The sequence below is a fragment of the Ornithorhynchus anatinus genome, chromosome X1 (assembly GCF_004115215.2).
Source record: "Ornithorhynchus anatinus isolate Pmale09 chromosome X1, mOrnAna1.pri.v4, whole genome shotgun sequence".
NCBI lineage: Eukaryota > Metazoa > Chordata > Mammalia > Monotremata > Ornithorhynchidae > Ornithorhynchus > Ornithorhynchus anatinus.
The window spans coordinates 66,419,598-66,433,215 of record NC_041749.1 but is presented as its reverse complement, the minus strand read 5'-3'; the positions used below and the strand labels follow the sequence as shown (position 1 = coordinate 66,433,215).

At 38.9% G+C, this 13,618-nt stretch overlaps 1 protein-coding gene across 1 annotated transcript in view; it reads left to right on the top strand.

The window, feature by feature from the left end:
• PTPRG (protein tyrosine phosphatase receptor type G) overlaps positions 1-13,618 on the top strand; it is a 686,752-nt gene that overhangs the window by 529,671 nt on the left and 143,463 nt on the right. The window contains exons 7-8 of the mRNA XM_039910413.1: positions 1,789-1,946; positions 10,978-11,170. Of these exons, the coding sequence (XP_039766347.1) occupies positions 1,789-1,946; positions 10,978-11,170 (351 nt within the window). The remainder of the gene's footprint in view (positions 1-1,788; positions 1,947-10,977; positions 11,171-13,618) is intronic.

Sequence of the window (13,618 nt, the reverse complement as noted above, 5' to 3'; positions counted from 1 at the left end):
CAAGCAAGGAGTTGTTTTTGTTATGGCAGCCCTTACAGCAGTCCTATTCACCTCAGGAATGCTCAACAAATATCGGTTGAGGATGAATTTCTTTGGCTGGCAAAGAATGTGAATCGGCCTGAATGGTACATAATGGGTCATGAAGAAGATAGAGTGCTTTCTTCCAGGAGAAAGAGAGAAATACCTTCCATCTGCTGTTTTCACTTTGTCACCTCTTTCACTTAAAGGCACCATTCACAGTGTCATTGATTTAGGTCAGTCCTCACCCTAATCTGGCTTCAAAAGGCCCTTGCTTAAAGCAATTCATCATACCTGAGACACCATGACTGCTGCAACCACAGGCTCAGCTTTATATTACGTAGCTGCTCATAAATGTTTGCTGCTTCCTTACCGAAGTTACTTACCCAGGAAGCCCTACACACAGCCAAAGATTTTAATCACAACCACAAATTGCATTCTGTCCCTATTTTGTGAACTAGGATGTTACTATCTACCACTGCACTGGGCATCATCAAGGAGTGCCTATAAGACATAAAATATTGTTTTGGCCTTTAGACTATCATTCTACACCCACATCTGTGGTACTTAGTACAGCTGTGGTTAGCACCTCTTTGTGAGGACAACCAAGATCATCTTTGAATTTGGAAATGCTTCCCTATGAGGAAAGGCCAGAGAAATGGAGGACTCTGCAGTTTGGAAAGATGTAGACTGAGAGGTCCCCTGTTTGAAGTCTACAAAATCATGGAGGATGTGGATCAATTGATCTTTTTTATTGAGAGCTTACTGTGTGCAGAGCACCATACTAAACATTTGGGAGAGTGCAGTATAACAGAATTGGTAGCCACATTCCCTGCCCACAGTGAGCATACAGTCTAGGGGACAATTGTCAATTTGTCATTCACACAATCCCATGGCACGAGGATGAAGGGATACCCATTAAAAGCTTGAATGCTTGACAGAGAATTGGAACTACTTCTTCACCCAATGGATAATAAGCATTAGAATAGGGAGATGATAGAACCATATAGTTTAGTGTAGAGAGTGAACAGCAAAAGTCCCAATGAAAGTGATTTATGTTGATGATACTTTTCCCAGGTTCCTCTGTCTCCTACCTTTCCCTTTGTTCTCCTTGCACTGTGCTCTTTTCAAGTTTGATCCTCATTCTGAGCTCCTCTCTTTCCTTCACTACCTTCCTTCCTCCATTCCCCCTTAAAATTAAACCAACAGTCAAAGCTGGAAATGTATTTTACTGTAAGAAAAAAGTGGTCGTGGCATCCCCCATTTAGCCACATTACCCATATTCTTCCTAGCATAGGATTTCCAGTTGACCATAATTAAAATACTTCAGTGGGTCAGAACGGTTTTGCATTTGACAGTGTACTACCCCCAATCATGTCCAGTCTGTTCCCCCAGGAAAATGGATTATTGGTGACATATAGACTGAACCCAAATATGTCTCCATTTACTACAGTTAATAAGAAAAACAACTAGAAATGAAGCATTATTAAAATTTACTCCTCATTACCAACTTGAAAATAAACATAGGAAAAACCAATGCAGTCTCCTTTTTAAGAATTTTTGCCTTTTGACATATGATCTGGTGAATCTAGCTCCTCCAGATGGAAGTCTTATCAGGACGTTGTCACTGAGGTGTATAACTGAAAGATGTTACGTTCTTGACAGAGAAGTACCCCACTTCCAGGACCAGTGTTTTCAGTTATTTTTCCAGAGTGGGTTATTTGTATGTATGACTTGTGATTTAATTTTTTTTTCCCACCCCTTCCACAGAAAAGGAAACGTTTCTGGATCCGTTTGTGCTGCGGGATCTTCTGCCTACATCCCTGGGAAGTTATTATCGCTACACAGGCTCCTTGACCACCCCTCCATGTAGTGAAATTGTGGAGTGGATTGTTTTTCGCAGACCAGTTCCCATCTCTTTCCACCAGGTGGGTTTTAAGCCAAAAGTCAAGCCTTTGTTCTCATGCACCCGCGGTATTCAGCTACAAAACACTACACCATTTTAATTTTGAAAGAAAAAAATCCTCTGTTGACAAAAAAGGAAGCACTGGTGATTTGGTCTTATATTGTTTTTGAAAAAGAGCTGTCAGACTTAAGGAGATAATGTATGAAACCAGTTTTCCTCTGAATACTGCAGCCAGCATTGTTTTATTAAGATAAAATTAAATTACTATCCAAATATTTACATCCCCAGTGTTTTGGGGTTTTTTAAATTGATTTTCATTATCAAGTAAAATAAATATCTTTATCTTAAAAGATTTAATGGTGTGAGCTAATTAGTTTAGGAAATAAATGCTTTTGTTAACTTTTGGTAGCATGCTGGGGGGGGGGAGTGGGGGGGTGAGCGAGAGAAAGAATTGAATTAGATATATGGGAAAGTAGCACAATCTAGCTTTTAGTTCATTTCCAGACAGTGATCAGAATTCCAGCCCCAGTGACAAATGTTTAGAACTGTATGTCGTGGAGTGGGTACATTTTCAGGTGTCAGTTAAAAACCTTTTGACATCTTATGACTATTGTTCTTAGACTTTTGTTCACGTTTCTTCTTTTCTCTGCTAGATTTATTGACAAATGAGCCAAGTTTTAGTATATAACTTCTGTATGTGTATTGATATGTCAAAAGACATAGGAAACAAAATCAATTAATCATGTTATTTCTACAGTTTCCCTAATGCAAGTGATCATTACTCTTAACAGAATATTTTTGTTTTATCAGTCACTGCTTCACAGACACTGCATCCTTCTCCAAAGAAAAAAAAAAGGATTTATAGAGCCAGGATTGGATCCTTCCTTGCTTCAGAGAGGTCACAGCTGTGTCAGCTGTCAGAAAGGAAAGCATTAGCTCTCCAAGTACTATCAGTTCAAACCTTGCCTTTCTGACCCTGCCAGCCATTCTTGGGAAAGTTAAGAGAGAGTCCACTGATTTCAGAAAAGGCCCAGCCTTAACAATTCCTTTGCTAATCCATTCCAAGTGTTGAAGAATTCCAAACTCGTTCTCAATCAAAAAGAAAACATAAACATCTAATGTACACCTTATATTGGCTTGAGGAGAAGTTTATTCTTAATCAGAAAGTGTGTTCACCAATTATTAAAGGGTTTTAGAGTGACATTGTGATAACATCACAAACTTTTGATTTATAAAGTAAAGGTTATTTTTAAGCCTTCTATATTTTTTAAATGAAAGTAAAACCCTAGAAGAAAGAGAATGTCTCTCACTTCCCCCTTCTTGTACATTCTTTTGTGTATAGCTGCACTGTCAAAACCAGCCATGTAGTCTGGCAATAACATAGTTTTCATATGCTGCGTGTTTCCAACAACATCATTTTAGTGAAACTCCCATCTTTGCTGATACCCAAATGACTCTAGTTGGAAACTAAATTTTAGTTTGGGTCAACCAGTTCCCAGCATGGTTTACATGCTGCATTGATTTCTTCAATTAACCATGAAATTCCTAACTATACCACAGACTACATCCTGGTTGGGACCAGGGGCAATGCTCACGGAATGAATAATCCAAACTAAATTACTAAATTGTAGATTTTAAAATATGTCTCTCCAGGACAGAGTGCTTTCTTTGTTTCAGCTTCTTCTCCTGCTGAGCTGAGAAATTTTAATCTTCAGTTTAACCCATTCTCCCCTGGTATCTGTGAGTATTTGCTTGTTTCTGTTGTTGGCTGCTGCCTCTGAGTGCAATCCCTGCCCTACAGGTAGAGTGACAGTGTGGGAATTTAAGGGACTTTACCCACTCTAAAATGTCAGGCCAGCCTTGGACTAATTTTAAAAATGTTTGAAGCCCAAGTCTGAATTATCCGGGGCCCATCAGTTAAGACAAGGACCAAGCCAAATGATTTTGGTCTTGTGTGAGGTTAGAACCCTGACTTCATACCTAAAATAGATAGTTGTAGACTATATTCTGCTATATGCAGGTGGGAACCCAGAATCAATGTGTTTGAGGGTACTGCCTCTAGACGGTTACAAGCCCAATTTTAAAAGAATTATAGTTTACGAATGAGAACTTCTTTGGCTCCTTTCATCGATGATCTCCCCTCACTTTACGAAAGTATGAAGTAATGATTTAACACCTGCTGCTATACTTGCTGTGAGAGCTAAATATATATTGATAATGCTATTTTTAATTTTATCATCCAGAAAGTAGGAGGTGGGATGAAACCTGGTAGCTGTTTAAGCAGTACTCAATAATATTGAGTAGATATTTAGGAATGGAAACAGAAGACAACGGTGTGCCTTGATTGGAAGCCAAGTGAACTAAAAATTCCAAATTACACAATTAATTTTGGTATTTGTTTAGCACTTACTATGTGCCGGGCACTGAACTAAGTGCTGGGGTGCATATAAGCTTATGGAGCTCACAATCCTAATCCCCATTTTACAGATGGAGTAACTGAGTCACAGAGAATTTGAAGTGACTTGCCCATGTTCACACAGCAGGCAAGTGACAGAGCCAGAATTAGAACCCAGGCCCTTCTGACTCCCAGGCCCTATGCTCTATCCACTAGGCCATGTTGCTTCTGACAAGGAGTTGAAATTTAACCTAAACTAAATTTCTTAATCAACTGATTGTGGACGGTATTCCATTCTGTGAATTACTTGATTCTTTCAGAACTGGTATTTTTAAAAAAAGTCTATAGTCACAAAAAATGGGATAGGCATTTCAGCGGGGTGTTGAGAGGTGAGGTGGCTGAAATAAGTCATCTGTCCTAGAGGTTATAGAGGTTCATGATGTAAGGGCAAGGTGTGGTGCCTGTTCTTGAAGAGTTTACAATTGAATGCAGGAGGAAAGGAAAACACAATTTCATAAACATAGAAATAAATATAAAGCCCAAGTAACAGAACCATAAAGACACATGGATACAGAAGAAAACCAGAATGTAGAAACTCAAAGTCAATAGAAGCATTAAACATATAGCAACTCTGAATTTATACTTTCTTTTTGTAGAATTTTAATAAAATTAGCAAAACTGCAGCAACCCTGGATTATTAAATATTTGTCTACCGTTATTGCCCTTTTTTAATATTAGGTGACAAGCAGGACCAATCATGCCATCCCTCACGTGCCCTGTGGAGCTAAATGTCTCTTTTGACCTTAGCTGTCATGTTATCTATCAAATTGCATGCCCTGCTCTATCTTATTGTGATTATAATGGACTTAGTTTTGTCTAATTGCCATTTATGCATTCATACTTTAAAAACTGTGCATGTCAAGTTCTTAATAGTTCATAATTATATTACTTTTAGTTTTACATCATTTATCCCCCTACAGCTACTGAGGTTTCTAACTGATTTCTTTTCCTTCTTGTGGACTGGACCTCCTGCTCCACATGAATGATATGAATAGACTTTAACTTTGATTCCAACAGAAAGATTAAAAACTAATTATATTATGTAGTATTTTTATAATAAAAATGAAGTTGAAATGATTTATATGCACTTCCAGCCAACACATTTGCAATTCAAGGTTAAAATTACAATTGAAATGGCACCAGTTAAAATGCAATTACAACTCCCCAAGCAGGAATAAAGGAAGAAAATGTGTTACCCATTCTCTTCAAAAGTTAAAAAGTCAATTTAATGTTTCAGAAGCGTAAACTTTCATTTCTTTTTAGTTAATGATAGAAACTTCATTAAGGATATTAAAGCAAAGATAAATCTAAGGGTGTTAATGATGTGTCCCGGAATGGGGATTAAGTCAGTAAAAAAGGGGGACTTAGGGTACTCACATAGTTGTGTTCTTGGTCCAGGAATCTCATCCTTGCTCTGTTTTCTCTTTTTCTACAATTGTCCCACTCCTTCTTCTCCTCTTGTAATTATAATGGAAAATAGGATGAAAGCTCCAACATGGGAAGCCTATTATAAAGGCATGAGGAGCAAATCATGAGGAGCAGAGTAAGGCAGGTTAGGCATTTCACACTTTAATTATTTCAGTTTCTCCTTCAAGGACTCAAATCTTTGGTTGGAGACATAATAAGCGAGGACAACTGCTCTGCATGGAATAGATGGGTAGGGAATTAGGGATAGAGATCTAGTACTAAACTGGACCTGGCTTCTCCCTTCTGAGAAAGCATTCCTGTACAATTGATTCCTATCAAACAGGCCTAAAATCAACCTCACCAGGGATGAGCTGGTAACTTCAATCCTTGAGCTTGTCCTGATAGAATTTGCATGAGTTTTTTCTCTTCAGTATTTGAGGTTTGATGAACTAATAACTGGCAAAAAAAAATAAATTATAAAATCCCTGATACAATTGGTGGTACAGAGAGGGAGATATATAACTCAGTGGCCAAGCAACCGATTTAGAAACCAGGAGCTTTGAGCTGTTACTGTGACTCTTCCACCGACATACTTGGTGACCCCATGTAAATCATTTATATCTCTGTATGTCTGTAAAGTCAGAATGATAGTTTTGAATTCCTTTGATCTGGAAGCTGAAAATTAAAGAACTGTCACGGTTTAGTTGAGATAACCTTATTGAAAAGGTTTGCCACACAGCAGTCAATATGGCCAAACTCAGCACTGGTCATTCACATTCTTCTCTTTCCCCTCATCAGTCCTCGGCCAAGAGAACTCGAGGTTCTGAGTTGCTTTGTTTTTATTGTCATTCAGACCCCAGTCGCCTAAGATATAAAATTGTGCACTATTGAATTGAAATGTGTAGGATCACCTCTGTCTTGCCCTGAGAGACTCAGAGAGTTTTTATACATTTCGAATTAATAGCTAGAAAATCCACAGCCAAATGACCCAGAAGCTGGCTACTTCAATTTTACTATTCTTAAGAAAATTAAAGGATTTTAGTGGATGCCCCGACACAGGAAAGACTATTTGACAAGTATGTTAAACTCATCCTTTATCTCTTTAATGTGGGCTGTCAGCTGAATCTACAATTGGTTGACAATATAATATTTGTAGGGTCATTTGTTTGTGTATCAGAACCATCACATCTTTTCTTCTAGATCTTCATGAAAGTATAAAGACAAGGAAACATCTGTAGTTTACAAACTGTGATCTGTCATTACATTAAAAAGGTATTTCAAGGTTAAAAAAACCCCTATAGTCTCTTCTCTGGCCCATATCGTATTTCTATTACATATATATATATGTAATATGTAATATATACATATATATGAATATATTGTATACATCTATTATGTATATAATGTTTATAATATATGTGTACATATATAATATATGTGATATATATGAATATAGATACATATTACATATACATACATACATACTACATTTATTATATATATGTGTGTGTATACATATATATACACACATATATATAATAAATGTATATATATATATATCCCACTAGACTGTAAGCTCACTGTGGGCAAGGCACGTTCCTACCAACTCTGTTATTTTGTACTTTCCCAAGGACTTAGTACAGTGCTCTGCACAACAGAAAATGCTAAATAAATATGACATTGATATGACCATTTTATAGTTCTTGGTATCAGAAATAAACTTTTAGAGGACCAAGGACTTTCTTGGTTGAAGCAGATTAGAGAATGAACCAAACATCTTTAGTTTGGGCCACTGTTTCATTGCTTCAGTCAATCAGTGGTATTTATTAAGGGTTTACTTTGTGCAGGGCACACAGTACTAAGCTCTTGAGAGAGTACAATACAGCAGAGTTGGTAGATGCGCTCCCACCCACAAAGGGCTGAAAATCTAGAGGGGGCTGTAATTGTAGTTCAAAAAAAGTGATATACTATACTTCACAGAGGTAAATTTGTTCATTATTGATCTTCACAGTAGGCCCATACTTTCATTAAAAAAATTTTATGCCATATAAAGGAGAAAAATATCCTTCTAAGGAATCTAAATCTGGATTTTAACTGTGAGGCATTTTTACACAAAATATCTCCAAAATGTTTTTGTTTCCTTCCACCCTTCAAGACATATGATACCCAGACAGAAGGAAAAAGGAAAAGTGAGTATAAAATAGAAATGGATAAGCATTTGAGCAGTGAATTGAATGGAATTTATTGACAATAATATAAAGTTGACTAGATTAGTAATATTCTGCCTAAAAACTCCAAGTACAATCACCTCTGTTTTCCTATTTTGTCTTTTTAAGATCACCATAGAAAATGGAAGGGCAGGACTTATTAAGTCCTATTGTACAGATGGAGAAATAAAGGGCCTAAGTGGTTTTTCCATAGGTTATACAGTTCAATCCATGCCAGAGACTAAGTCCAGGTCTCTTGACACTGCAATCTAATGCCCTTCCCATGAGGCCACACTGCCCCTTCACCTCTCCACAGCTAAACCCTCTTCTCCCCCCTTTCCCTCTCCTCCTCCCCCTCTCCCATCCCACCCCCTCAGCACTGTACTCGTCCGCTCATCTATATATATCTTCATCACCCTATTTATTTTGTTTAATGAGATGTACATCATCCTGATTCTATTTGCCATTGTTTTTATGAAATGTTCTTCCCCTTGACTCTATTTATTGCCATTGTTCTTATCTGCCTGTCTCCCCCGATTAGACTGTAAGCCTGTCAAAGGGCAGGGACTGTCTCTATCTGTTGCCGACTTGTTCATTCCAAGCGCTTAGTACAGTGCTCTGCACATAGTAAGTGCTCAATAAATACTATTGAATGAATGAAATCAACAGTTTAACCAATTCACATCTTTGCAACCTATCTGACCTAACATCAGCCACTATATATATATATATACTGAAGGACAGTAAAGAGGGGGTTTTAACCTAGATTTCCAGTGGAGATCAGTGGCAGAATTGGTTTGGAATACTCCCCTCTTCCTAACCCCATTCTGGAAATCCCCAGGAGTAGAAAGCAGTAACTGAGGTAAAATTAGTTCATCTGCCCTTCTAATGTTGGGAATGAAGGTCACTTGAGGTTGGATCACTGATCCCATCCCTAGAGGTTCTACAGGGAACTTGCAATCCCTGATGGCCTGCAGCACCAGTCAGCAAGATGACAAGAAGATAGTCTGAGTTAAGCAGCACAGGAGCTGAGGGTGAAAGGAGGGAAGCAAAATGCTTCAAGAAGCTTGTGGAAAGGAAAATTTTGTTTAAACTGTTATAGGTCAACCTCAGAATTATTTTGCATCAAGAATCTAAATTAAATTTTCAGTTCATTTCTGAGACTATTTTCCTAAAGGCAGTGATGCATATTTATCATCCAGATAAGGAGGTGTACAGGTACCATTACCATCTAGTTACAGTTCTCTGCTGGCTAGGTCAGGCAGCACTGCAATAATAAGACTTTGTTGTGTCCCTATACTTAGCCACCCTAACAACCAATCTTTTATAATAATGCTGTTATTTACTGAGTGCAGATTATATGTCAAACACAGTGATAAATTCTGGGGTTGATACAAGATAATCAGATACAAACAGTCCTGCCCCACCTACTGCTCATTGTAGGGGTTGGGAAACGTGTTTCATCTCCATTTTGCAGATGGGGAAAATGAGGCCCAGAAAAGTGAATTGTCTTGTCTGAGGTCACACAGCCTACAAATGGCGGAGCTGAGACTAGAGTCCAGGTCTCTCTCCTGACTCTCAGGCCTGTGTCTTTCCATTAGACTGCCCTGCCTCCCACTTTTTGTCAATTGAACAATTTAGGAGTTTATGTCCAGGGTACTATCAGTGTATGTCCCAAAACCACAGTGATAAGAAATAATAAGCTCTCATGTTGGTCAGGGACTGTGTCTGACCTGATTAACTGGTAGCTACCTCAGTCAGCACCTAGAACAGTGTTTGACACATAGTAAGCATTTAACAAATACCAGAATCATTATCATTGTATTTGATTGATTCTCATAGGAAAAGCAAAGGAAAAGGTGATTCCACATAAATGCTTTTTATTGACAAATATGTCTTAGATGTACATGACCTGGTCATGGTAACAATGGGACCTGTGATCCAATGAGAAAAATTGCATGTTTAAAAAGATACTTATTGCCTTCCAAAAAATATGTTGGGCTACAAAGTTAAGTTACTTTGTAACTTAGTTATTTAGTAACTTAGTTATTTAGATAGACTATCTGATTCACTTGATAATGGAAAACTCACTAATGTGATCTTTCTCCTTTTTCTGCTCCTATGTGCATATTTCTATTTCCCTTATGCATAGACAAACATCTCATTATTCAGCCCACTTTCCATCAGAACCCTCTAACTCTACTTCTAAAGGCCTTTGTAAAACTTCCATGAGGCTCTATAAAACTTTTTGCTGAACCCTCACAGGTTTCCGCATTTTCTTTGTTCATCTCCTTATCCCTGGGCTTGAGTGTATTCTCTATTCTGGACTTTGTGTGATCATCCAATTAGGACAGGAACTGAGTGGAACTTTTTGTTCAAGTGTCTGTTGTAGTGCTAAGCATCCACTGAGGGCTCAATAAATACTAGTTAAAGGCTTGATAAATACTAGTTAACTGATACTGTTGTCCTGTTCATTGTTTAGCACATTGTTAGTGCTATATAAATGTTTCACAGTAATAGGATTTTAAAAAAATAATAAAAAAGTCAGGCACTGTGTGGTAAAGAGCTAAATTAATTCTATAATGAAATATCATGGTGGCAACTTTTTTCCCCCAAGAACATGGTTTAACATCCTTATCATATGTGTGTCTTGTGAATATAAGTGCTTTTTATACTAAAGACTTTAAAAGGAGAGGAGCACAAAGTTAATGGAGCAGTCAAATCAATCCATCTCTCAGATATTAACTTTTTAAGAGTTCCTTAAGTAGTCAAACTAAGTGATTTCCTCATTTCTTGGCAGGATGGGCACTGGCTAGATAAGGCTATTGTCAGTCATTTCAGTAGGCAGCCTGGTTTCCTGTTGGATTTATCAGTCTTGGCATCAGAACTTCCTGCTATTTAACATTCTTATCAGTCCCCCAGATTTTACCCATCACTTTTCTAATTACTGTTCTTTTTCTTCCCTCTCTGCTCCTTGTGTTCAGCTGGAGGCATTTTATTCCATCTTTACCACGGAACAACAAGATCATGTCAAGTCAGTGGAATATCTGAGGAATAATTTCCGACCACAGCAGAGCCTGAATGACAGGGTGGTGTCCAAGTCGGCTGTTAAAGATGCTTGGAGTCATGACATGACAGATGTCTTAGAAAATCCACTTGGGACGGAAGCCTCCAAAGGTATATTTAGATTTAGAGCACTGGCCCCATGATTCCTTATTAGCAAATGACTTGCACTGGTGTTCAGAGCCAGCAGAGAATTGTAACTAGATGGTAATGGCACCTGTACATCTGCTAATCTGGATGAAAAATATGCACCACTGGCCTTAGAAAAATAGTATTCTCAACTGAAAAGGGCTACAAAAAGCAAATATGTATCTTGACAAAATAAATACAAATTCTGGGTTTCAGATAGCTACATCTACGTCATTCAGGATTGCCCCTTGAAGGAATAGTAACTCCTTCCTCACCTCGCTGATGCACCTGTGATATACGACACTGAATGTGTTGAACTGAGAAAGAAACAATCCCTGCCCCCACCTTGTGGTCATTACACAGTGTATAACAGTCAATCAATGGTATTTATTGAGTGCTTACTATGCGCAGAGCACTGTACTCTGCACTTCAGAGAGTACAACAGACATGTTCCAGGCCCAGTACACTGGTACCCAAATTTAAACATGAGCCATCTTCCTGCTGCTTTTACTTCCCAAAATTTGCAGCAGCATTTGTAGATCCTCTCCTGGCTTTTTGGTGAGTGAGGAAGATTACTTCGGGTTGAGGTCCTTATCAAATCAATGCTGGTAACGTGCACTCTGTCACCCTGTGTGGCAGCAAACTTGAATAGAAAGGGTGAGGGTGAGAACTATGACATTCTGTGGTTTGTTTCCCAATTTAATCTTCATTCTCAGGAATTTTGCCTGATGAACTGCTCTGCAAAAGAAATCCTTGCGAGCTGAGTTTAAATGAGGAAAAACCATGGTTTTCCCTTTCTCCTTTCTCCCCCATCACCACTCTCCCACTAATTTTGCCAACCCAGTCAATCAATTACGGATATTTATTGAGTGCTTACTGTGCTCAGAGAATTGTCCTAAGTGCCCTAGGCAAGTACTGTAGAGTTGGTAGACATGATCCTTCCCGTTAAGAAGCTTAAAAGCTTTGGGGTAGGTTGTTGTTTCCCTAATAATAATAATTATGGTATTTGTTAAGCACTTACTGTGTGCCAGGCACTGTACTAAGCACCAGGGTGAATACCAGAAAATCAGGCTGGACACAGTCCCTGTCCCGCAAGGGGCTCACAGTCTTTATCCCCATTTTACAGATGTAACTGAGGAGCAGAGAAGTTAAGTGACTTGTCTAAGGTCACACAGCAGGCAAGCAGTAGCGCTGGGATTAGAACCCAGGACCTTCTGACTCCCAGGCCCGTGCTCAGTCCACTAGGCCATGCTGATAATCTGTCATCAACTGCTTGGAAAAATTAAAGCCCTCTGTATCTTTGCTTGAATACGGCCTTCTAAATGTTCAGGGAAGTTTCATTATGACTGTGAGATCCCTATTCCATTTGCCCCACTTTATCTACAGAAACAGATCATCCTGCAAGGAATGGATAGAAGTGAATAGCTCCCCTTCACTTTGTGCCTTTAGTGCTTAGGAACGTGTTTCTTCAAATTAGCCTTGGATTCTAGATATTCTGAGAAGTTTGTGTGGGAACCAGTGCTGTTTCCTGTAGACCTTTATGACCTGGAACTTCCAAATTAAGGGCACTTTAAGGTTTCAGTATTGTTTATACTGCAAAATGCAACACTCACTTCCTGACGGTCAGACACCAGAAGACACTCCTATTGCCACTTGTGCCTGTGATAAGAAGAATAGATACAGTAGTTCTTCTTGGGAGAAAATGAATCTCCAAACTTCTTGTGATTTATAAACCTGGGTATCTCCTGATATTGAGTGGGACCCCAGTGTGCTATGGAAATGATGAGTTGAGTGGTTACTAGACAAAGGAGATTCTAGATCCTATTTCTAGTGAAACAGAAGAAGAAACTTTATTTCCTGCAGTTCTTTGGCCTTGGGAAATTTGGCCTTGGGAAAGCAGATTCCCTAGTAGCTAGCTCCTTTTAGATTTAGAAAAATGATGAGTTTGTGCAATTAAGAAAAGGCATCTGCAGTTTATTTAGCATTGAAGGTGGACAGGAGTATTCTGGCCAGTTTAATATGTGAGAGGTTTAGCTTCTGTGACATCACTGGAGGTTCTCAGCTCTAAATCCTAACAAAGACAGCCCCCAGAGTCACTGTAGGAGTGTCTGGACCCCAGTCAGCCTCTCTGCTGGGTCCTAAAGCCTTCCATATTTCTCATTCTTGTACCACAGAGTTGGGACATCCTACTCACTGCACTAACCCTAAACCTACTAGCTCTTACTTGCCTCAAGATGGCTGAGCTTCTCCTCATCCTTCCCAACCCATCCCTGCACTTTCTCCCTGATTGGTTCTGCTTACGCTTCTGGGAGGGGCACCAAGGAGTGACTCTCTTGGCTTCCTCCTCCCTCTCCTAAGTGTGGGGACCAATGGAACTGATCGTCCCAACTCCTGAAATGACAAAAAGCCAAAGTTTATTGACGTGTTGACTTA